Source organism: Rhamphochromis sp. 'chilingali', assembly GCF_963969265.1.
Source record: "Rhamphochromis sp. 'chilingali' genome assembly, chromosome: 19".
In the NCBI taxonomy this organism is placed as follows: domain Eukaryota; kingdom Metazoa; phylum Chordata; class Actinopteri; order Cichliformes; family Cichlidae; genus Rhamphochromis; species Rhamphochromis sp. 'chilingali'.
In genome coordinates, this window is record NC_137946.1 from 25,783,684 (window position 1) to 25,810,167 (window position 26,484).

General features: G+C 40.5%; 1 protein-coding gene across 4 annotated transcripts in view; it reads left to right on the top strand.

Moving 5' to 3' along the window:
* Positions 1–26,484, top strand: part of ppm1e (protein phosphatase, Mg2+/Mn2+ dependent, 1E) — a 56,669-nt gene that overhangs the window by 17,306 nt on the left and 12,879 nt on the right. For 3 of the 4 annotated variants that reach the window (XM_080866119.1, XM_080866121.1, XM_080866120.1), the window contains exon 3: positions 24,462–24,583. In XM_080866119.1, the coding sequence (XP_080722245.1) occupies positions 24,462–24,583 (122 nt within the window). Of the gene's footprint in view, positions 1–18,116; positions 18,400–24,461; positions 24,584–26,484 lie in introns of those variants that run through there. The other variant, XM_080866118.1, reaches the window with a different exon arrangement.

Here is a 26,484-nt window from a genome sequence, read left to right on the forward strand (position 1 = left end):
GTGAAGTAATGAAATCTAATTCCAAAACCAGTCGGTGCTCTTTAAAGAATAGTTTATATTAGGAATGTAACACTTCCTGCAGAGAAGAAGGACAAAAGCTTACTTCATCTTAATTTTTTAGTATGAATACAGACTGTGAACATGGGCCCTTATGATCGTCTTGACTTATTGATTTCTAAGCAGGAGCTGTCAGACAAGATCCCACCGAGGTAACTGACTTGTGGTGTCTAAGCGCTCATAGCAACTCAGTGGGTTGATTTCTGTTTTGGCTGTGAAGCAGAATTCACCAAACTTTGCATTGTTTACTCAATAGCAGAGAAAGTGACCCAGGTTTAGACCTGAGACGGGTTCATTTTACCCGCCTGATGATGTGTTGTTGCAACAGTAATCCTGCTAAGCATGAGAGGAACTGCAGGTTTAGACATTTGGTGTATGCACTTGGCTGAGAAGCCAATGGTGCTAAGCTACCATCTGCCTCCAAGGCAGAATCCTGTTGTATGTATCCACAGTGACATTAACCATTTCTAAGCTTCACTGTTGGCGCTTTGGCTGCTACTATTTCATTTTTGTTTGTTTCTTTCACACCCGGAAGCTATGTCCATCTTTTATGGCACAGACACACGTGTTGGCAAATTGGGCCTATATAATGGACTGATAAAACACTCGAACTTCATCCACCAAAATGAAAGTGCAACTTTTTTGGATGGTGTGTACTGCACAGAAAGAAATAACATTAGTCTTACAATCCATTGAAAAATCTCCAACAGTGCAAACACACCAAAGAGATTTAGTTAAATTAGTCAGAGTAGTGGATGAGGCCTAGCAGCAGTGTTGGTCAAGTTACTTGAAAAAAGTAATCAGTAACTAATTACTGATTACTTCCCCCAAAAGTAATCCGGTTACTTTACTGATTACTTATTTTCAAAAGTAATTAATTACTTAGTTACTTTTTTAAAAACACGATTTACAGCCTGAATAGGTGATAAAACGATAGATCTTTCAGCCCAATTCTACTTTTTCTGCATAATCTATCATACAAAATGTAATCAAATGGAAAAGTCTCTTTTTTAAAACTTGTTTTATTAGTTTTAATCTTTTAACTTTATGCATCACGCAAAAATTAAATTATATGCAACATTCTCTGACTTGAAGAATTTTTTTAAACATTTAAACCTATTTTCTACACACGTTACTGCTCATCTCTGCCTAGCAGTCACCAATGTCGGGACACCTGCTGCCACCATCCGAACGTACTTATCCAGGTGGAGGAGTTAAAGCAAGAAAATTCAACCCCACTGGGGAAACTATACATATAGTTTCATTAAGCCTGTCGGGTTAGTGCCATCGTACTGTGCTTCTTGAAGGTTTGAGTCCCAGTAAACACAACATTGCACCATAAGAACATGTTACCCACAGTCAAGCATGGTGGTGGTAGTATGATGGTCTGGGACTGCTTAGCTTCCTCACGACCTGGATGACTTGCCATGACTGATGGATCCTCTCTACCAGAAAATGCTGAAGGAGAATATCTGGCCATCAGTTTATGCCCTGAAGTTCAAGCTCACTTGGGTTATCTGATCTGAAACACAAGTCGTCATAAGAGCTTAAAAAGAAGGCGACTGGACTTCTATGTCCATCCCAAAGGTGAACGACCATCATTGAACAGAGGTGGTGGCTGACACCAACTCAGCCACTTACAATGCCGTCTCGAGATGCCTTCTCAGAGACCTTAAGCTTCCATCAGGTGACCTCAAAAGGTCACATGATAGGGTAGGGCACAACCAGTAACGTTTTCACCCTTAATAAATGAAATCATAATTTTAAAATGATATTTTGTCTAATATTAAAGCTGAAACGTGTGACAAATATGCATGTGGCGTGGGTGTGGTCTCTGGCCAGCTGCAGAGGAGGGGTGACGCAGTGAACAGGTGTGCTGGGGATCTGTCAGTGACTGTCACTGCCAGACCACACCCACGCCACAATGCAAAAATAAGAGATCAGTAATACTTTAACAGCACTGTAACTTTTCTCCACCTTGCTGATATTCTACCTGACACACAACATGTACAATAGTGAAAGTGGACCAGCAGTTTTATGCTGGTGACACAGAGAACCTGTGAAGTGCCAATCACTCCTACAGTGCGCAGAGGGGGCTGGGAATCAGTCGAGAGGTTGACAGTAGAAACATGACAGAAATCGAGTGGAGACATGCAACAAAGATTCCTCACATTGTAGGAGGACCTTGGTTTTCATAGTGGAGCAACCCAAGGCGTTCTGTTAATAAAAGAAGCCCATTCACCTTCAGAGAGCAGAATGAAGCTGTATTCATTGCACAGGCTGTCGAGCACAGCTGACAATACGTTCTTCTTTCTGCTTTAATTAGAACATCATAAAGGTCAGAGAGCCCGAGAAGATGTGTCAACAGCAACGGTACTGCAAAGTCACAGAGGGAATGTATTGTGTGTATTACCATAGCAATGATCCAGAAAACAAGGCTGCGGTCCAGAGCTCAAAGTGGATTTTACTGACAGTGAGCAAATGTTAGTTGGTTTTGTCACTTTGCAGCAGACAAATCAGAACATCCACCAAAGTCCCACTTGCACTGTCTCAGAATGAAGTGACCTCCTTTTGAGCTGAACTAGTTTCAAAGACAGCGGATATCTTCCTCACCGCACACACACTATAAAACAACATCAGGCGCGTTCGCCGCTTGTGTGAAAGCCGCCGCTCACCATCAAAAGTCGTTATCATGAGCTTTAAAGGAAAACTCAAGATCTGCCCGAGCACAGAAAGTGCATTTGCCTGGAATGTTTGAAGTCCTACTTTTTCATGCTACCATCTGTCTGTCTGCTGGCTTCTCTCTGTTTAATCAGAGCAATATGATGCCGGGAGAGTTGATCCCCCTGGAGATGTATATCCATCGAGGCTTCTGGGAAGTAACTGTATGGCTTTCTAGAGCAGCTCTAAAAACTAAAGATGTGTTTTTTAGGCTGTGAGAGCCTCCCTCTGTCCTTAAAGGGGTTTTTCTGTTAGTCTGAGGCATCCTGCCTTAGAAAAACACCAGCCTGGTAATGTATACCAATGAAAGACAGTGCTGGAAGCTTTTAGAGAGTTATCGGTGCTCTTCTTCGACACGTTTAAGGGCTGTTTCGCATGCATCCCCATCCTCATTCTCTCATTCCTCCCACTCTTTTTCCTCCAAGCGCTGCTCTGGTCTATCCCAGCCTTTGAAATTAGTTTCAGAAATAATCCTTTAATCAGAGAGTCTCGCTGGGATTACCACAGAGGGCAGCCTCAGTTACTGCCCTCAACCACTACTGGCAATTGTTGAACCTGCAGTATTTGATTTAGGCAGCATCACACATCCAGCACCACCATGAGGCAGCAGGGATGCCTCATGGTGGCAACTTTTTCACACCCGTTTCCGACTCTTGCACGTACACATGCGATAACATTTCTCCTTCCTCTCTTTTAAGCTGTTAGTAACACATTTGTGTGGACTCATCTGAGCTCCAGATGTCAGCTGTGAAACTAATAATGGCAGCATTTTCCAGGCATCATCTGTCTGTTTCTTGGCGTGTCACACAAGTGTAGTCAGAGCATGTATGTGAATTTGAAACATTCGTTCCACTCAAATCGCTGCGTTCAGATGAGCTGTGCTATTAGAATAAAAGAGCAAGAAACAATTTTTATTCTAACATAAATAAAAACACTAAATAAATAAGGTTTTGCATAGGGGTCGGCAATGTTCAGTGACTGCTTAAAGTTTATTGTGGTTACTGTGTAGCCTGGTGGCCCATGGGAAGAAGCTCTGTTTGAGTCTGCTGGTCATGCCTTTTATTCTTATATAGGTTTAATGCAACGTGTATTTGCATAAACCATTTGATTTCTGACTATCTCAGTATCTGGAAATCATGCATATCCCTTCTATAGAGAAACTACAAAGTCTGAGTAATTGTTTTGAGGTTAAACCCCTCTTTATTTTCTAATATTAAGAGTAACCGGTGATGCTAATGATAATGGTAAGCCTGTCTGGGCTCACATCAAACATAGTAGTCATTCCTGTCTGTGAGAAGTAAATGGAGTTCCTCTTTATGAATGCATAGTTAGTTATGGATTTATGTGACATGACCCGGGAGGACTGGGGAGGGAAACCAGCACAGGCCACACAGTCATGAGCGTGAGTGTCCGGTTAACCGAAGCTGTGGGAGGAAAGCAGAGCACGCAGAGGCAAAACATGCAAATATGGAAAGGACATGCAAACTGCACGCAGACAGGAACCGGAGTCTGGCTGTCATGTGCTACAAAGCCAGTCTTCTTCACAAACACACAAAGTGTTTCATTTAAGAAGTTCTTCTGCTTTAAGGGACACATTCAGCACATCTGTGGTTTTGTGTATCATCTCAGAGATTTGTGTACATCACCAAACTTCTCTTCCTCTTTTTTTAAGATGCTCTCTCATTTTTATTTCAGCTAAAAAAAACACTACCCTCTCTGTCCTTCTGCCCTTCCCCTCGTCTGCCGAGCTGTAACGTTTAGCCTTCTAGGGCTAATAGGAAGTGGAGTTAGTTAATGGCAGCTCTAAATATAAAATTTGAATAAACAGCATTGGATTGTTTTCATCATCCTTATCTGAACACATCAGTGAGACATTTGGAGCAAACCTGTTCATTTTGCTTTTGTTTCTCGTACACAGGATCCAGTCATTTTAGAGGACAAGGACTTACTGGGGCCTTCATTTCTATTTAGTATTTGCCTTCCTCTGTGTATGTAGTTTAACTGCCTGTACTGGGAATAGCTTCGCAGTCATTCTGTGACCCAATTATTGAGCTTCTTTTTACTCCTGTCAACACAGTCTCACTAAAGCAAACACTTCTAATGATCCTAATGATCACTTACCTGAAAAAGTAAGTGAACTGCTGCATTTCCCCTGCCTTAAACTGGGCCTTCAAGGTGTTGTTGAAGCAGATATAGTTATTATTAAGGTAATGTGTCCAATTTAAGTTCACTTAAAATGATTTTTTGCCACCTCATGGATTTTTTTTAAAATTAACTACCTCTTAAAAACTCCTTTAACCACAACAACCTCCATCATGCATTTCCTCTAGCTTCTTACGAGACAAGGAGATGAGTTTTGAACCATTCTTCCTGAACTTTCATCTTTTAAAGCCTTACACTTATCATTTTACTTTTTCATTGTGTAGTTCCATCAGTAGCCCTCTTTCAGACAAACATAATGTACCTAGATAATGCTACTTATTGCTTTTCGTTGGGCTTGTGTGAGTTAGCGGAAAGAGGCCCTGTTGGGTGACCTTTCTACCTGACAGGTGGATTTTTGTATTTAGATCGTGGTCACGCTGCATTTACATGTGGCGAGATCTAATCGCAGCAGCGTCCTGACCTCCTCCAAATGTGGCCTGTGGAGGTTTTTTTTCTTTTTAATGGAAGCAAACAAAGCTAATCTTGATATTTGTCACATTGTGATATCTTTGATCGCACACGAGTCAGCAACATTTCTAACATCCTGCATTGTTTTTCCTCGTGTTCTCCAGATATGAAACAAAACATCAGAGACTTGGTGAAGAGTTCACGGCATACATTTAAAATTTCATATGTCCAGATAAATGATCTTGCCGTGTCAGGCTTTTAAGCAAACATCTCTAACCACACCTTCAAAAAATGTAAAAGAAAATAAGTTTTTTTTGTTTCAAAATTAAACTAATATATTCAGTATCCTTAAGCTTTTTGGCTTCTGAAAATATCAAAAAAACAATTAGATTATTTGATTATTACCATGTTCTTCACAAAATTGTTTTCTGATATTTTTAAGCATCAAGTTAATCAACTGGAGCTTCTTACTGTGTGAAAAGCACTTTCCCTTTTTGTGTGAGAGATGCAACATAAGTTTCTTCTTTGAAAAGAACTCAGTGAGACATTTCTGTTCTAATGTGTTTGGTATTTCAAAAAGAAACACTTTTTACTGACATTTACAAGAGGACAACTAAAAGTTGGAGCCGTGTTGGTTTGAATGCTTAAAAATAGAAATCTTTTATGTGAAGCTGCAGAAATTTCTGAAGATATTTTCATTGCTTTTCTTAAAAGAAGATGAGCTTCAGGTTAACGGAGGAGCATTTACTTACAGTCCAGTTTTACAGCGTGGCAGGTTCACGGTTTGTGACTCATACTGGGCTGTAAAGAATGGAGAGTCTTTCCAGCAGTGGCTCACATTGATGTCTCTAAAACAGGCGCCTTAATTAATTTCAGCTCTGGAGAGGCCCCATTTTTGGAAGTGCAATGACCTTCAAAAGTGTGCAGTGTCCTCCTTTTTCCTTTTGCAGCATTATGGATGCTTTTGCAGAAGCTCTTCCAGCCTGCTGCTGCTGCTTGAAAGTGCTGGGCATCTTTGTTCACACAAGGTGCCCATAATTCAAATGATGAGTCATATGTCTGTGGCAGACGAACTGAATGCAAAGCAGTTCATCTCATGCTATAGTCCAGAATCCCTGCCTGTCTGACCTTGAAAAATGTGCCTGAAAGCTGCTGAACGAATGCCCCCAAAGCAGCCGTGCACAAACCGACATTGTTTTATCTGAATCTGAACGAGCACCTGCAGAAACAAACGGCACAAGTGCAGTTATTGTTCCTGGAATTGAATCGATATCAGGCTTTTTTCTGTATGCTAATGCAGGGTCATACAGAGATAACTGAGGTTGTGAATTTAATGTTTGTATAAATAAAAACTGATGGGCAGAAAGCCACGGTGACTTTAAATGTCACTAAATCAAGTCCTAGTTAGCAGTGAGTTTGCAGAAATCTTGAAATGTTGCAAAACACTGAAAAATGCTCTCAATAAATTCTCTAAAGTCAAATGTCTTATTTTACCAGTCCTAAATGCCCAAAAATGTGAAACCTAAAACGTGCAAACATTTGTTTTTTTATTTGGTGATTCTTTAAACAGCAGTTTTAATCTTTCTTCTGCCCAAAGCACGCTAAATGGGGAAACCACAAAATCTGTTCATGTCTGTGAGGGATAGCCTCTATATGTCATCTCACATGCCATTAGACTGTATCTGTGATGGCTCATTTCCCTCATCCAGCCCTAGCATGACGTTTTTTATGCAAGAGTGTTACCCTGCTACAATAAACTTGCCTCTGGTGCCTCATTGGGCTGTCTTGCTGCCTCTGGTTTAAATTAGTCTGTAGAAATAGGCCTAGCTTCTCTTTGAAGGCATGTTTGGTTTATTGCACCATACCGTTAGCCGGCTTCCCCGACAGATGACACACTCAGACTTGAGGCTGTTGATATTTGTTTTCTTAAGGTAGATTGGCCTCTGATGTGTCATTATCCAGCAGCTGTGCAATCAGACTGGGGTTTCCTTTGAAATTAGTTTTGTTTATAGATTAAATCATTATAGTAAATGAACAGTTCATTTATAACTGTACATGGATAATACCATTAAAGCCTCATTCTATTAGCAGGCTAGGTCTAATAGGTTATCATTTTGCCCCATAACTGCTGGGATAGGCTCCAGCTCAAGTTGGATGGATGGATGATTGCACACTTTGACAATTGGGAACCAGTTTTTAAATATTGAGATTTGGCTTCGGTGACTAAGAAGCACATCTTAAAATCCAGAATAGTGATTTTGGAAAAGATTAGATTTCGATGTTTCAAGGTGTGTCGCAAGAGATAAGCGAGTTTGAAATTGTCTTCAGCTTGAAATTTTAGCCTCATTTATACCACAGAAAATGTCAGGGGAGGTCACCAAATACACGAGGATTGAGTCTCCCTGCAGACTGGGAACATCCGCGGCTAATTTCATGGGAAGTGAAATGAATCAGAGTTTCAGCTTCAGAGTAAAGGTCGCTGCTCTTTTTGTGGCCTTTAATACAATTTAAGTCATCAAACATGCACGAGGGCTTGTGGTGACGACACAACGTTTAACGGATGAAAGCTCACAATAACGAAATGATAAAATACAAGGAAAATTTGAATTTAAATTTTGGCACGCCTGGTCGAGGCTGGATTTATAAGTGAGAGGTTTCACAGCTGTTTTCTGAGCCACATCAGTATGCAGGGAACGCTTCCAAATCACCAGCATGTCATCCTCTGAGCGATTTAAAAATGTGTTTTAAAAAAACAGATGTACGAGATATGATCGTCCACACACTCAGGCTTGAAGGGACACTTCATTTTGCACTATTCGCTTCCCTTTGGACAGCCTTAAAGTCAGTATCTGAGTCTCTTTTTTCAACTATATCAACATAAATCAAAGAGAAAAAAAATATTCTAGAGGTGAGCAGCAGTGCTGATATGATGTTATATTGTCAATAAATCTAAAAAAAAAACCCAGTAAAAACAACAATGATTATCTTACAACAACTTAAGAGGATGATTAAAAAATATTCAAGAGCAATTTTTCTGCTTGGCAGCCTCAGTGAATTTGATAGAGAGGTATGAATCACACCCTCGCCTGCTGTAGGCTCTGGTTGGAGTGCACCTCACAGATTGCAGCACCTTAACATCACTTTCGGTCCTCTCTGCATGGAGCTCCAGCCCGAAGGTGACTGATTGTCATTTTCTATTTCTTACTTTTCTGAATAATCACAGCAACAGTAGTCACCTTGTCACTGAGCTTCTTGCTGATGCTCTTGTAGTCCACTCCAGCCTTGTGCAGGTCTACAATCTTATCCCTGACATCCTTTAAAAGCTCTTTGGTCTCGCTTAGGGTGGTGGAACGGAAGAAATTGATTCCTTGGACAGCTATGCACATAACCAGAATTCTGGGTGGGTTGTAGGATAGCAAATACTTAACTTTTATGTAATTTTTTTCTGGACTTTTGGTTGATATTCTGTCTTTCTCCATTAAAATGAAATTACCATAAAAAACGTGTGACTTTTCATTTCAATGTAAGTGCGCAAACTTACAAATTCAACAGATGATCAAATAATTATTTCCCCCATGTGCAAAGCATGTTGAACTGGGACATATTCCACTTTTCCTCATGTTCTGCTACATTCTTCAAATAATTAGAGCCAAATATGTACAAATAAACCTTAGCTGCTTTAAACTCTTGGATCGCTGTGATATCAGAGCTCCAGCTGTGATCACAGCAGCTCCAACCACACTGAGATCTTCTGTTTGTGAGGGGCAACCAATCAGAAGAAAGTTGTCTTTAAGAGGAAGGAGCAAAAACAGCTTGTTTCACATAGGGGGTGAACTGAGATAAATCAGGATTTCAAGATAACTGTGACTCATGCGCGGTTAGAGTAGAGTCAAAGAGTAAAATCATAGAGCTGGAAATGACCGTAAGAGGTCTCCTTTAAAGCATGTGTCATTCATATACCTAACAACATAGAATTATGTCAAAAGAGTCTCTTGAAGTGATGAGCCCACACACAATGTTCCTCTTGGCTCTACTGACAGTTTTAAAACCTTGCAGCTCATGGCAGAAACAGGTGGAGATGTCTGCGGTGCATTTAAGCTTTCTGGCAGTGTGAGCACCTCATGTTCACCTCGGGGTAAAGCCCAACTAAACTAAAAAATATCTTCTTTGACAAAAAGTTAAAGAATGCACTCAAAAAACTTATCAGGCAAATATCCCCCCAAAACATCCAACAACAGAACTTTAAGAAGCTTTACAAGAAAGATATGAAGACCAGATTAAATGTAAATGCTGTGCCAGTTTTAAAATTAGTTTAGAAACTAAACTGTTCCGAGCAGCTTTTATCCACCCTTCTGACTGACCTTTTCTCTGCTGCAACAGCTCTTTTTGTTTGTCCAGATTCCTCATTAGCTGCCACTGGGTCATCATGGCCATTGCGATATTTAAATACACATTGCTGATGTTTAAATAATGCTCTCACCATGCCAAACTGATGTGCAAACGTAGAACATCAGCTAACATGTTAAAAGCTGGCAGTTGTTTAGGGTTATTAATGTATTTGTGAAGGGCTTGTTTTTCTGTGTTAAGTAACTGAGGATGTTTGTTACGGGATTTGAGATGGAAAACCCCTCCCACAGCCTGCAACTTTCAGCTCCATCGCTTCTCATTATACTTAGTGAGCTCTAGAGGGGTCGTTAGGTGTGTTTTTGGAAGGCCAGACCAGCTGTTGGCCTCCAGTCTTTATGCTAAACGAATCCAATGTCCGGGCAGTATTTAGGGCAGAGACACCACAAAGTGGTATCGATGTTCTCATCTCAAGAAAGAGAAGTATGTTTTCCCGAAACTACAGCCCAGCCATCCATCTGTGCATTTAAGCTACAGCACCACTACAGCAACTAAATCAAATAAACTGCAGGTCTGTCTCTGTTTTGTGATTTGAATGCAGAGCAGAGGCTGAAATATCTGCCAGCTCAAAATATGCTTGATCACTCCCTTGTCTCAGATGTCACTATTGTTTATGAGAAAGCGGATCAATTAAAGGATACTCGAGGTCAGGACATGATGTGGCTTCCCTGTAGGCTCTCACCAACCCACCAACGATCCAACTGGTGGATTACATAATGCTGCCTTAAGGCTTTGTGCAGCGCAGCGCTGGGCTTGCTCAAAAACCTCACAGGGAATTACATGTAAGTTCCCCAGTCTTTCTGCAGAGGCTGAGCACAGGCTCGAGGCTTATCTGAAAACTGACTACACTCAGCTACTATAGACACACAACCACTTCAACGACATGACACATGCAGAGCTGTACGGCTCATTTTCCTCAGAGTGTGTCACCTTTAAGTCTCCACTTACTGCCATGTCTTGTTGAAGTAGTAGAGCCGCTGCCTACACAGCAGTCCCAGATGTACCGTAGGCGGTTGTACGAATTCTGCGGCTCTGAAGGGTTTTCTAATTTTATGACAGATTAGACACGCCTCTCTGCAGCCAACATTGTGCAATTCATCGTAAGTGGAACATGCCACTGCGAGTGCGTGCGGCACCACTGTGTGACGTCTGCAGTCACAGTTGGTCCATCATTTCCACTCTGTTTGAGGCACACCATGTTACATCAGCAGAGCTCTGAAAACACCCGGAGGGGCACGCAGGTTATGAGGTAGAGCTGCTGAAAGGGCCAAACACAGCACACTTTCTTCTTGACTGCAGCTTGATGAGAGCCGATGGCAGATCACACTGCTCAGGTTGACTGTGGATGGGCAACACATCTGCACAGAACCACCTCTGTTTCACCGCCACGCACAAAGAGTCGCTGTAGCTGAGGCTCATAGTGTCACTGTGTTATCAGATATGGTGCTGTTACACAACATCTAGGTTTTTATCATTAATTACAAATGCTGCTGCTTCTAGTGCATATTATTACTTTAGTTTTGTTATAATTATTAAGAGTGAAGCCAAAATATTGCAGTAAATCGCCGCTGCCATGTTTCCCTGGCGATGTAATTTGTAACTGGAGGCCACAGACTGGTTTCCAGGAGGTGGAGATGGGGTACTGATGTCCCATCTCCTGGCTGACACAAATATGATGGACGTAGCTTCCAGGTCTGAAAAGCGAAGCCAACATGGAAATGCTTTAAATCTGCAGCGTTTTTAAAGGCCAGCAGGGGGGCATACCTGTGGTTGGAAATGGATTTCGGGTCCTGATTAGTTTTACAGTCAGATGGCGACAGTTAAAATACTTATTGCTGTAGCTACATTCAACTTTACATTGTCTATGAGCTAGCCATGAGGTAGTAGATCATTATATACCAGCTAATGCATTGTCAGTAATCCTCCAGACATTTCTGGTATTCAGCTTTCCAGCTTTGTTTGTGTCCAAAATTACAATAGTGCTGCACATTGTTGTTTTGAACCTCCTTAGCGTGCACGTCATTCTGTCTGCAAATAAACACAACAGTTCAAAAAAAATTGAATGAATTCTGGTAAAACCTTGTAGGAGTGTGGCCGTGTTAAAAACCCACTAAAATTTGCCTGAAATCCACCAAAGTCTTGAAGATCAGCTTAATGATTTATTGGTCATAAAATGGACAAAAAGTTGTATAACTTAGAAACTATGATACTTGTGGTGTATATTTTCAACATATAGAAAGTATCATATATGATTTCAAATATCATATCAGATTTGACCTTTGACCTTCCTTTATAGTGAGTAGATTGATCTAAAGATCAAAGTCATGCTAATGCTATATAGAGCCATTTAAAAGCTTCTCCACCAGCTGACGCAGAGATCGTCCCAATGTCTGCGGTGAATGACTGTAGGTAATTAATGAATCCAGACCACCCTCTAAACCAATTACTGTGCAGGCAGCAGAGAAACTTTCTGCTTCCACAAGGACAAATACAGACAGCGCCTCCATTTATAATGTTTAGATTTTACTTATTAAGCTACTTATTGGCTATTAGTGTTTAGTTTTTTTGACCTCTTAACTTTTTGTCTTTTTTTTTAATGTTATTATTATTATTTCTTAAGGTTATTTTTCAGGCTTTGGCAGCTGTATTCGAGGAATTTCCCAACTTTTGGAGTAACTTACAAAATCTTATCTTATCTGTTAGAGTCACAAAGAGAGTAGGAAAGGTTGGATGGATAGCCTCACCACAGGTTTCATTTTAAAACAGGAGGCTGCTGCACCTTGATTGTTTCCTGACTTGGTTTCTTTTAATTTGAACCAAAAAATTTCCAACATTTTAGTCAATACATGATCATTGCAACCATGAAAGCTCCTCTAAAACCAATTCAAGCGTCGATATTTCCTCAGCTCTGTTTACTCTAACTACAGAATGGAAAACTGTGGAAAGACTTCGTATCACCTGCAGTAGTATCCTGGAGGTGTGCATGCTCTCACCACACATTCTATTTTATATTTAAATGCCTGCTTACATGAAGGAAATTGCATATATCCAACCTCATTGTATCCATCCTTTGCTTTGCAGCCACAGCACCAAATGTCCCTTAATTCACGGCTGAATGTAGTCCACAACAAAAGAACGATTTAATCTGTTTGTTAACGTCTGCTAAAAACTAAAGTGCTTTGTGGTTGTTTTAGGGAATCATGCAGCAGTTTGATAAAAATGAAACTATAACATGTCTGACCCATTTTTAAAGATTTACGAGAGCAAGATGGCTTTTTAATAGGATTTGTCGATAATGCGGAAATGCACAAGCTTTATCCTTTAAAGAGGAACAAAAACAGTAATTACTGTTAAGTGTTTATTACCAAGTGATTATACAGTGCTTAACTTGTACATGCATGTTGGGTTATTATATTTTGGCAGCTTTATTTATATAGGTAAATTAGAAGAACAAAAGGGGTGATTTATTTATTTATTATGTTGTTTGTTTGCTTGTTTTTTTGCTTAATAACACATATTAAGACTACGACATGGTGTTATTTTAAAACATGAAAAAATCCTGAATGGAAAAATATAAAATGCCAAGCTTTACCCTTGATTTAGCAGAAAAAGATGTAATGAAAGCGAATTATTTGATATTGGAGCATTCAGAAGAGGCATCAGTGGATTCCTGCTACTCGCCATCAAATGCCAGAAGGCCCCAGTAACTGACTAAAGCACCACATGGTGAGTGTGGACTGAGGAGACAAATTAATTCATCAAAGTCATTTGAAAGCCATCTTAAGGGAGAAGCAGTACTAAAATGCCACGATTTAAGGCTTCCTGGCACACTTTGTGTTATGTAATCCTATCAGGTCCTCTTGAGAATACTGTGTTCACATAACAGTAGTTGTTAGGGATGGGCTAATTCAACATTTCCTTTGGAAATGTAAGGCTGGGAATAGCCTGAGGATTTTCTCTCTGTTGCTAGAAAAGGCTCTGCCGTCTTCCAGGTTTAATATGAGGGATGCCTGCTACAAGGGACCGGCGGCCAAACCAGAACATATCGATGGAGCCCAGTGAGTTCCCATGGATTTCCACTCTCACCTCCACTTGGCACAGAAAAGGTTCAATATTTAGAATAATGAAGTGGGAGCTTGTTCTGTGGGCTTGGCAGCAGGACGACTGACACCACCGACTGTCAGTCACTTGCTTCCGTGTTGCTATGGAAACAACCTTGTTGCTCCGCTGCGGGGCTAAGAAAAAGCTTGTAGAAAGCATTGGTAGAAAAAAAAAGAAAGAGAAAAAACATGGCTGCATGCATGAGTCATCTGCTAACACATCCACCCAGAGCTCTCCAGTTTTATCACTGCGAGCAGCCTGTCAGAGCTCCCTGCACGACTGTAGCTAAACACAGCCGCAGCAGAGACCACATGAGAGAACAAAAGCAACCACAGACTGAGTTAAGGACCACGGGGGGAAGCCAGTAATCACCTTTGACTCAAGCATACCGCCATACCAGCTGCAAATCTTTTACTCATTTCTAATCACAGTCCAGCAACAGCAAGATGAAAGGGTTAGAGGGGAAATCCAGTCAGCAACAGCCAAAGTCATTTTTAAAGGAAATACAACAAATAGTCTCCAGTATATTTGCCTTTATTACTAGGATTTTTTTCTTTTTTTTATATCATTATGAATAGAGTTAATTTTGAATAGCCCGTATGAAGTCTAAGGAGCTTGGAAAAGGAAGCGTCTGGACTTCTTTAAGTTGCTTGAAGACTTGCTTAAAGAAGCCCAGACGCTTTTCTTTCCAAACTCCTTAGACTACGATCACCTGGATGACTGAGAACCTTCACAGACATATGACTCATGAAGAAATTTTAGCACTTTTGAGAGCTTCAGAATGCTTTCAGTACATTTACTAGGTGGATTCTGTTTGCTGGGCAGTCTCAGGCTTTTAGCTTTTAACTACTGCTTCCAAATATTATTTCTTTTACCCTCAGCTTCCCAAACCTGCAGCTTTATTTACTTGGACAAATAAAATCAGTCCAGGATGTCCTTGCTCTTTTCTAAAGTAACCAAGTATCCACTGAAAATCACACACATATTAAAGCTGTAACAAAACTGCAGTTCTTCTTCCTCAAGAAACCAGTTTGTCCTTTACAAAGTCTCGAGGTCACCAGTAAAGTGGCAAGCTCAGTACCACAAACACCAGTCAAGGCACTCTAATCCAAAGCACCAGCCTTCTTTCTCAGTATTACTCTGCTCCAATTGTGTTGGATGATTTTATCTATGTATTTGTTCCTTTCAATTTTCAGAGATTCACACTGAAAAAACATAAGATAACATAAGAATAATGAGAAGGAAGGATATGTAAACTAGGGCAGAGCAGCGCCTGCAGATTGATTTTAAAGAAGCATTTTTTAGCCCGGCTGAACCGGCGCAGGTCGAGTAACATGTAGTCAGTCGTGCCGCTGCAGTGTGATGGTGTGAACTGAGATTAAGCCCTGCTTTAATCCTCCTCCGCTCCACATGACCTCACTGTGATGCATGAGCCACAGGGAACTGTCATTGGTGCGTCACGTCTTCTCCTGTGTGACCTGCAGCCAATCAGAGCTCCTCAGCTCAGCATCCACCCCCAACAGCCAGCCGAGAGTGAGGGAGGAGAGAGGGGAGTAGAGGGGAGAGAGAGGGAGGGGAAAATATGGGTTTCTATGAATGGAAACATGGAGTAGAGGATGCTGGTGATGGAGAAGCCCAAATAGGGACAGTCCCATACTGTCTAATTTCCTGGTGTCCACCCTCTTCTCTGTCTGTCTTTATTTTACCTAAAAATTACTAGATGCATAATTAAACAGTGGAAAGCAATCAAGAAGAGTTACTAAAGTAAAAGCACATCTCTCTGCTTTACTGCATTAACAGTGTTTTCAGCCAGGTTCTGACACCTTGATTAATAATCAACCATCCATCAATTAGCTTTTCCTGCTCTATCTTGCAGACAGTTGCCTACTATCAGCTGACACTGAGCAAGAGGCGTCATTCATCCCGGACAGACAACCATGCACATCCACACCTACGGCTAATTTGGATTCACCACACTGTGTGAGAAAACCCACACAGTGTGCAGTCCCTTTGAATATTAATTACTCCAAAGAGCGTGGAAGAATAAATCACAAACAGAAAGGAAAACAATCCTAACCTTGTTTTTTTTTCTTTATGTCCATTAAAATCTCCTTTAAAAACCTTAAAGAGAAAATTTTTTGTTTAAACCAGTAATGGAGTATGCTGTATGTTTACGCAGCTTTGAAAGCAAAAAGCAGAACAGAGGAGCTGTTATAACACAGACCTGGGCACAGTTTGTGGAAATACTGGATGAGTTTGCTGGTTTTGCCCTGGAGGGAGACAAAAAACATATTCTTATCGCTAAATGCCTGTGTGATCATGAAAATACCTTGGAAGTGACTCAGTACCAGATAAGAGCCCCCCCCCCCCCCCCCCCCCCCTCCCCACCTCATGTTTTCAACAAACACATTATTATGTCTCTAATGGGAGCTGACTGTGTAAAAGAAAGGGGGGAAGGCGGTTCTTTTTTTATGTTTGGTGGAGAGCAGCCAAGAGAAAGCAACATGGGGGTCAACAGAGTCAAAGAATAACAGCTAAAAAGGCATTTATTCATAGCAAAAGGATAAAATGATATTAACAAAATTCAACATTGCCATGCAAGGCAAAAAAAAACCTAATAAAATTCTGCAGAGTAAAAAGTGATAAAAGCAAAAGACTGAGTTAGTGGCTAATCAGGTGAGGGCTCAGGTAGGAGGTAAAACTAAATGAAATAAGCCGTGCAATGAAATTGTGAAAATTAAAAGCATGCAACATAAAACAGAGAGCAAAATTAACTGCTAAAACCTACATGCTAAACAAACCACAGCAAGTATAAAAACAATAAAAATATTTGTACTGGATTCATTGGATCCATTCCTCTAACAGTAACCCCACTTCTAAAAGTCGCTGAAAAGATAGCTTTGGATACGTCGCAAACCACATTGAGATTTGGTTGAAAGGGTGGTTCTTTTTTCACCTTTTCAGGCAAATTTAGTGGAAAGGGACCAATCTGCAAAGATGGCTTTTAACTTTCCAGGTTTCAAAGTTAATGAGATATCTGCCTGACTTAGTTGAACGTGCTATGATCATCGTTTTCATGGTTGTATCTCCGTGATCCAAAAAAAAGATGCCGATCTTAGGCTAAATTGGGACAAAATCCGATGTCAGTGACTAAATAAATGCAGTGACAGGCAGATTTAACCCAGAAAATGTTCGGTGCTTGGTGGGACATTTACTAAAGTGAAACAGCCCACCGCTACTGCAGAAAGTTAGATGTGATGGTGATATTTTGGGAGCACTTTAGAAACATTTCTAACTCAAAGACCTCCTTTTCAAGGATATCTTTTGACCTGATGTTGGCAGCAGGCTTAGATGACTAAATTCACATTACGGCTTTGCAGACAGACAGTGTTGTTCTTTCCTTTGATCTGCGCTTTAAGAATGAGAACTAGATATTTCACCAATACAGCGTCTACACTTTCAAGGAGAAGTTTACCCATGAGGTTACAGTGGATGCTGCTTTATGGGAGCAGGCGTCTACTACTCCTTTCGTCATGTTTCTAGGCCTTGACCCAGTTTGAGAGCAGCATCAAGGACCTAATGTAAGACAGGTTTCTACAGGAGGACATGTAATATAAAACTTTTTTCTTTGTCAGGCAGATAAAGAAATATGATGCTGAATGAAAACCAAAAAGATTTAAAACACAGTAAAGAGTTTCAAGCTACTTTGCCTTTTTATTTCTCCTCAGTGGTGTGAGTTGTGGACAGAAGCATGAGGTTTTTGGGTTATCTGTCCATTCCTCCGCTCTGAACTCATGGACACGATATTTCCAGGATTTCTCAAGAAAATTTCTTCAAACTTTCCAAAACATTCACCTTGATTTGGGGATGAACTTATTTGGTTTGTGGAAGTCAAAAGTTAAAGGCTTGTTAGCTTTCTGATGGTTCGTCTGTGCACCTGTGTTTCACCCTGTCACCTTGAATATGCTTCAGCTTCCTACCGCCTACCTCTTTTGGCCTTTGACCTCAAAAGAATTTTTACAGCCTTTTTTACAGCATCTGGTCACTTAAACTTCTGTGATATTTATCTGTCCACTTAAACTGTTGTGAATCCATTTCAGCTGCTTTGGTGCAACCCAAAGTGACAATGTTTTCTCAGGTGGTGGCCACACATCGTTGCTCTCTTTGCTTTGTGCTGGTTCCCTTGTCACTGTTAGTAGCATGAGATGATGCCTGTAGGCCATTCAGGTTGGACACGTTGCCCAGCTTCTCCAGGGTGATGCGAGAGGGTTTGCAATGTCTCCCAGTGAGTGGAGGAGATATCAAGAGACACGAGGAGAGCTGGACAGCTAGAAGGGATTCAACCCAGCAGCAGTATGAGATATTTTGTGCAAGGAGTAACACGTGGAGCGCTGACGGAGCTCTGCCAAATGACCTCCAGTGGATACTCCTGTGCATGTTTCTGACCAAACTGTCAGGATCAGACTTCATCAGGGTGGAGCTGGCCTGGCGTTCGCTACAGAACTGGTAGGTTGCACCGGTGGCAGCCCCATCTTTTCACAGAGGACAGAGTGACACTGAGCACATGTGACTGATATAAATGAGTTTTGTTTTTTTAAGTGTATATACCAGGTGTTTATGCTGTAATCAATCAAAGAGTTGTTGTTTTTTTCCTCCTTCCAGTCTCTCAAATATTGAAGTGAGATATAGTGATTGGAAAGGCCATAGCATGTGATTCCATTTGAGTCACTCTGATGATAAATTATCAGTGAAATACAACCTGTAATTTGTGTAAAAATTACAGGTTGAATGAACCTGTTAAACTATAAAGTAAACAGGACTGTGATCCTAAAGCTGCTGCAAGATATCACCGATTCTGGACTGTCGTGTTAGTACAGTAAAACACAAATAAAGTTTCCCTTTTGTTGAAAAGTTCCTGAGGTTCATGAGAGTTCAAGTCTGTCGTGAAGCTACAGGAATACGTCATACTCTAACTGGATATATTCAGCTCAGTGTCAGGATGGGAATGAGTAATTGCCTTTTCAACATATTTAACTATTTCTGTAAAGATGATCGTCAGTGAAGTTATTTGTAGTTTTTGTGGTTGCCATGGCATGGCTCTTTCTCCAACACTGTAAAGTATTGAGAGAGCAGGAAGAAAGGAGAGGCAACAGCAGGTTGTAACTGCAAATGTAAAAAGCAAATTAGAGCTTCTTGTTGGCAACATGAAATGTAAATTAAGACTTTATGCGCAGGTGCAACTGTTTTCATCTAATCTATAAATAAACTGCTCCAACGTGATGGATGACAAATAATAATCAAGGGAATATCTCATCATAAAAAAGTGGCTGCAGAGTAAATGCAAAAAACTGCAGCTGCTGTGGCCACTTGAGGAGTGTTAGTCCAAAACTACATCTGCAGCTTCATACAAAAAAGTAGATATTTTGCACCTTTATAACAAAAAACTCACCCACTGGGATTTTATTATGTTTTAAATTAGCTAAAAAATAAATAGCTTGCTGTGTGATAAATTGCACTAAATGCCTTTGCAACAAGACAAATTCTACTCTTTTATTAATGCGTTGTTTCACACCAATCCAACTCAGCAGGTTTAAGTATCTACACCCCATACCTGCACAGTCAGTGAATGCATCAGCTGATACCTTAGCATTTTTATTCATTTATAGCCACTATTACAAAAACACCACAGCGATGGCCAGAATACTAAAACATGGCTCCATGAACCACTGGGAGACGTGCTTTTTTCTTTTTTTAAACTATGAGTCGTGCAAAGCTACTCTAGAAGCTCTCATTTGAGTCCATGAATTAAAATACTTTAAATAAAGCTACGTCTACTTAAAATCAAATGTATTTAGGACCCACCCATCCACCCTGACCTCCTCTGGTTGTGAATTTGCATTGTCATAATTAATCCCGCAAGAAAGCTTTGTTACTTTAAAGGACACCATGTTGCCATGGGTACGAGTAAAATGGCTCATGCTGTTGATGTGCTTGGGAGGTCAGTCTTGCGATGAGACCACGCTTTGTTAGAGTCGTCTAATGGTATTTGCTAGTAAAAACACACATCTTTTCAGTCGTACATGGAAATTAACTCACTTAGCTGTCTCTGTTAGCAAGAGTACAGCTGAATTAATTAAAAATGTTGAGGTTGGCTGCCGCTGGCTTTGAGTTTTCATTGATTAAACCCATGCTATTTGACATATGAGCCACAGAGGCCCCTTTCACACTGACTGTATTTAATTTTAGAATATGTCCCTGCGTTGTACTCAGCCAACCCAGCTCATTTATTAGGGGGAAATTAAATGCAGTGCACTGAGTACTGTACTGAAAGTGTCCAACAGAGATTATCTGTATTCAGTTGCCCTAGTGCTACATTTTAAATTAATATGGAACATTATGCAGTATATCTGTTGAAGTTAAAATACGATGGATATATTGTGCTCCAAAGAAACAGAGTTCAAAATGACACATTGCACAAGCAGGATGTGGTCAAAATCAGCCTTTGGGAGTGATTATATATGTAAGGCTGATATAGGTAAAGCTAAGAGTCTACACAGCAGACATTTTATAAACAAAAACATATTTTCAGCTTAAATAAATCAAAGGTTATTAAAAAGAAACATAGTGCTGGTGATTTTTCTCTGGTGAAAGGTCAAAATGCCTTTTCGGACACCATCATTTTTTAGATGTAGGAACAACCCAGCTGTAAAATGCTGATCGAGGTCTAGACTAAAATCTACTGACATCTGGTACAGATGATGTTGTTGTTGTTGTGCAACTGCTTTTGGCAATCCCAGTGATGCTGAAATATTTTTGTTTTGAACAAAGTACCTGACCATAAGTGCTTTTAGATTTAAATCTAAGCACTAAAACAGACACAAAACCTATTGTGTTTAGCACTAATTAGAATTAGTCAATTTTCTACGTGCTGAACTAAATAGTAAACAATGTCCAGCCACAGCAAGTTATCATTGTGGTAGCGATGTGCAACAGATTTTTTTTACCCACTAGTCTGGGGTTTGCCTAACATCTAAAAACAAAACTTTGAGTGTTCTCCACATCAAGACATTTTTTAAATTATCTATCTGAAGGACCATGGATTAACTGGTGGACAGTGCCCTCGCTCTTATTTTGAAGGTTCAAGTCATTGTTAACCAACCAGCCCTGGACTTTTTGTTTTTGTTTCACTTCTGTCAGACAAAGCCAGTCACTTCAGATGCCTCCCAAAGAGTCTTTGGTCCTGGGGTTGATCAGCTCAAGTGCTTACCTGTTATGCTCTTGAGTTCACTGCAAGTTGAATGGCCACTCCATCCAGAAGTGGATGAATTTGCTGAGATAACTAAACATATTTATGTGTCCGAGCAACTTATTAATCATATTATTTAATCTTTAATTTATTAAAGGGTTAGTTTATCTCGGGGCAGCACGGTGGCACGGTGGTTAGCACTGTTGCCGCACAGCAAGAAGGTCCTGAGTTCAATTGCACCATCAGGCCGGGGTCTTTCTGTGTGGAGTTTGCATGTTCTCCCCGTGTTTGCGTGGGTTCCCTCCGGGTACTCCGGCTTCCTCCCACCATCCAAAGACATGCAGCTTGTGGGGATAGGTTAATTGGATAATCCAAATTGCCACTAGGTGTGAATGTGCGAGTGAATGTGAGTGTGAATGGTTGTCTGTCCCTGTGTGTTAGCCCTGCGTCAGACTAGCGACCTGTCCAGGGTGTACCCCGCCTTTCGCCCTATGACAGCTGGGATAGGCTCCAGCGCCCCCCGCGACCCTGAAAAGGATAAGCGGAAGCGAATGGATGGATGGATAGTTTATCTCCATTTCCATTCACCCACACATATGCACAGCATCCCCCAAAAAATTATTCAACTCTTTGGGAAACAGTGTCGTTAGTGTTTTTTAGACCTACTTTGATTCAATATTTTCACTTTTCAGTGATCTTTGTCAGTTTTTAGTTGCAGCAGAGTTTGGCTGAGGTACCAAAACTACTTGGTCAACTTTAGCAAAAGATAAGGTTTCAGGTTAATATAATCCAGTGTCCTCAATCATAGGTATAGAGACCAGTCAGCAACTCACTCGCACCTCTAGTTGCTAGGGAGAAATGTGTACTCCCCAACTGGTTGGGGAGTACACATGGAAGACACTAACTTATTGCTTTTTGAAACATGTTTGGTTGCATTGGTAAGGCACAACTTTTACGTTGACGAGAAAGCCTCACTACAGCTGATCGAGCACTATCTTTTTGCAGACGAGGCACTGACATCCATTCAAACTGAAGGCGACCATGCCGACTTGCTAGCAACCAAAGCAATCTTTGTGATTGCTTTGGTTTATTACAGCCTTACATAGCTGGTAGTCTGGGTGTGCTGTGTATATTCGGTTGATGTAAGCATAGGGTGTTAGAATATGTTTAAAATATAGCATGACATTTTTTTGGACACATATATACTTCAGTTTGTAAGTTTCTCTTTCAGCACAGTAACCTCTGAACACTCGCTGCCTCCCATCTGTTGTCCCACTTAATGAATCACCCCCAGAGGAGTGCACAGCCTCAGGTGCTGTTTCCTGGTTTGAACCTTTGTTCGATCATGCCCTGCTTTCTTTAAAACCAACATTACTGCTTCATTAACAAATCATGTAACCAAAATCAGAGCTTCTCAACACACCTGCCGGAAGTTTTAGATTGTGTGAATGCTTGAAGGATTTTCAGGTGTGACCAGATCAGATTATTGTATCAGTCCAGTTCAGGATAGTCGTTTTTCACTGCTTGTGGCTCCTTAATTAAAAAGCCATTGAGCTAGCATCACTTCAGTTCAGATATATTTTCAAGTTAATTTGAGTGCTATGGAGACTATCCAGACATTAGGTTACTATGGTTACCTGCATCTGGATGTGGCCTAGTTATCGTGGTGACTCATGTACAGCAAGCCTTCAGTCCTTCAAACGACCCTCCTCTGCTTCCTCCCACTCCTTCTCCTCCTCCTCCCCAGCTCTCGTTAACCTTAAGAAAAAGGCACACCTCCTCCAGCGTGTGCAGATGTAGCCAGATGTTGTGATATTCTGCTGCACTAAGCAGAACTTTGTGTTATAAAATTTTTAAATCCTTCAAGGCAAATACGCACGTGGGCATTCCACAGATGACATGCATGATATCAGAATTCAGGGAGTGCCCAAATTGAATCATGCTGCAGCCACACGCACACACACACACACGCACGCACACACACACACACACACACACACACACACACACACACACACACACACACACACACACACACACACACACACACACACACAAACCAAAATGAAGTGATTTCTCATTTGTGATTTGTTTTTTTATAATTTTTTAGCTCTAAAAACATGTAATTTAAATTCCATGGCTTTGTTTAACTGTGATTATTTAGAAATGGTTTCTGTATTTAATATTTGATTTATATTTTATACCTATATTTTAAGTATTAATGTTAATTTCAAACAGAATTACAAAGTGTAAAGTTAAAGGTGTTTTGTTTATTGTGAAATATCTTGTACAGCTCATGAGCAGTGTCCATTAGGGGGCGGTACCCCACACTTTGAGAATCACTCATGTAATAAATTCTGTTTAGGTTTTTCATGTGATGTCATATTTCTCAAGAGTGGTCCACCATGTTGGACGTGATACAACCTCTGGTTTCTAGAGAAAAAAAAATTGTATTCCCTGACCCTTTGGCAAGTGTTTGCTGTGAAATTGGTGATTAGCCTTGTGTATGTTAAATGGGCCCCGACTGATTTTATGTGTTTGAGCTCTTATTCATTGACCCTACAGCACCATGTGCCTAGAAGATAATCCATGACTGAAAAACCCGAATAGTAGAGGTGAGGCCTAGCACATAGCTAGCAGTTACACCACATATGTCAATCAAGAAAGCCATATCCAAGATTAAGCCTCACCGGTATGCAAATGGATGTGTGGATGAAAATGGATGAAAAATAAATTGCCTACCTTACAGTTAATATAAAGGAAGAAACTGTGCATAGAGACCCAACCCTTTTTTGTACCAGGCTGCAAACACGTTCATTAACATGGGAGTCTATCGGGACTGACTCGTTTTTGGAGCCAGCCTCAAGTGGTGACTAGAGGAACTGCAATTTTAGATCATCTTTCAGCCTGCCAGAGTGCGGGTTTGCCTTGTTAAGTGAATGGCATGACTTATTATAAAAATGTAACTTTTAATAATTTTACTGCTATGTAAAAATGTGATTGCTCTGAAGCAGAAAAATGACCACAGATGTATATTTCTGAGATCTGTGTGCTGTCATTTCTTATTACTTATAATCAGATATGCAGTATCTGTGCTGATGCCCACACCTGTGACGAGCCAAAACCAGCCAATAATACCTGCCAAAACTTGTTTGTGTTAAGGCTCCAAGAAAGCATCAGTAATGCTGTTTGTTCCGGCATGTTAGTATTGTGGATCCTTGAATATATTTCCTAATAAACTTAGATCATGCTGTCAGTCGATGATGTAAGATGATTTTTCTTTCTGACCCATTCTTAACTGTGTCGTCTCTCCTCACCACAGTAACTGCCCGTGCTCCCTGGCTGCCGCCTTGGCCAGAGCCACAGCAGACAGCCTCCTGCAGACTGACCTCTCTATTCACCACCTCAATAAGACTGTAGAAGATGGAGCTGACCCATTACCACGTGAGTCCCCAGGGAGCCCACGAGACCGCTCTCTCGCACAAATTAGGTCTCTCTCTCACTTCATCCCACACACATGCACATAGGCATATAACCACCAGGGCTTTGTCCCAGTTCTCCCCCACAAAGCTGCACGGAGAGGTGTTTGACCGCTAGAGGGCACAAAGTAAACTCCGAAGCACACCCAAAGCTGTCAGCCAGGATGTGCTAAATCCAACAATGGCCAGCATATTTACATCAAAATGGCTTTCAAGCTACATGAAAGCTGTATACTGGAGAAAACACAGCATGCAAAGATATACAAATTACCTTCAACAGTCAACATCTGCTCAAACTGCAATTAGGCTGTCAGTTTGTCAGCTGTCATGTTTTGCAGAGGACGAGATATGTATTAGTCAAAAATAGTCCCAAAGAACTGCTGTTTGACATGTACATTGCCAGCTGTTTTCGAAGGCAACTGTCTTTTTGTTTTTTGTTTTTTTAAATAAGCTGAAATGATGTATTTATGACTTGTTTTTTAACTTAATGACTTCTTTGGGAACTAAAGTAAAGGAACCCGTTCAGTATTGACAGTCTAAAGTGTTGCTCTGTTAGCCCTTTTGATCAATTTGTGAAAAATCAATGAGGAAAACAGTTTCATTTCAAAGGGAGTCCTTCAACTGTAGCTTGCTCTCTTAATCCTGGTGGTGGGGTTGTTGGTGCCAAACTGGTCTGAGTATTTCAGAAACTGCTGATCTACTTCACAGCCATCTCTAGGATTTACAGAGAATACTCGGAAAAAAGGAAATATCCATTGAGCATCAGTTCTGGAAGGGAATAGTAACTTAAATAACCACTTGTTACAACCGAAATGCAGAAGAGCAACTCTGAATGTTGAAGCAGATGGACTACAGCAACAGCACTAGTTAGTCAGCTAAGAACAGGAAACTGAGGCTACAGTTCACCAGGCTCACTAAAATTGCTGTCTTGTCTTGAGTCTTGGTTTCTGCTATATTTGGATTGTAGGGTCAGAATTTGGCATAAACAATATGAAAGCATAGCTCCATCCTGCTTTGTATCAATATTTCAGGCAGGCGGTGGTGTAATTGTGTGGGGGATATTTTCTTGGCACACTTTGGGCTTCTTACTACCAACTGGGCATCATTTAAACACCAGGTCCATCCCTTTATGACCACAGTCCACCCATCGTCTGATGACTGCTTCCAGCAGGAAGACACACCATGTAAAAAAGCTTAAATCATCTCAAACTCGTTTCTGCGTTCACTGTACTCAAATGGACTGGTGGTTTCCAGCATCTTGTTGACTCTGTTGCATAAAGAAATAAAGCATCAAACAATGTACAAACAGTGCGTACCTAATAAACTGGCCGTTGAGTGTATGTTCTAATGTAACTTATTGTGGTTTTTAATCATTTGTGCAAAAAGGAGATGAAAAATCGCACAAAATTATCAAACATAATTACTTATATTTAGACAAAAAGATACTCTGCTACTCACAGTCTGAGCGACTTATGTGCATATAAGTTATATATAGCTTTAAAATATAGCTTTTTCTATTTTCCATTGTGGAAATTGTCTCTATGATTACAAATTATTTAAAATGTTAACAGGCATCTCAGTTTAATATTTAAATATTAAACTGAGATGCCTAATTATGGAATTATTAGCACCAAATTCCAATAAAATCGAATCTGATAATGTTAAAAAAAAAACATAGAGGTATTAACTGACAGCCATTATCCATGCCACAACAATGGACCTATTTCTGCAAAATACTAAAAGTTGTAGGAGAAGTAAATTCAGAGGTTCATGGTAGGAAACATTAAGAATATTGCACGTGCAAATATCAGTTAATTAAAAATGATTTATTCTTTGAAAACAAATTTTTAACCATTTTTGATTTGT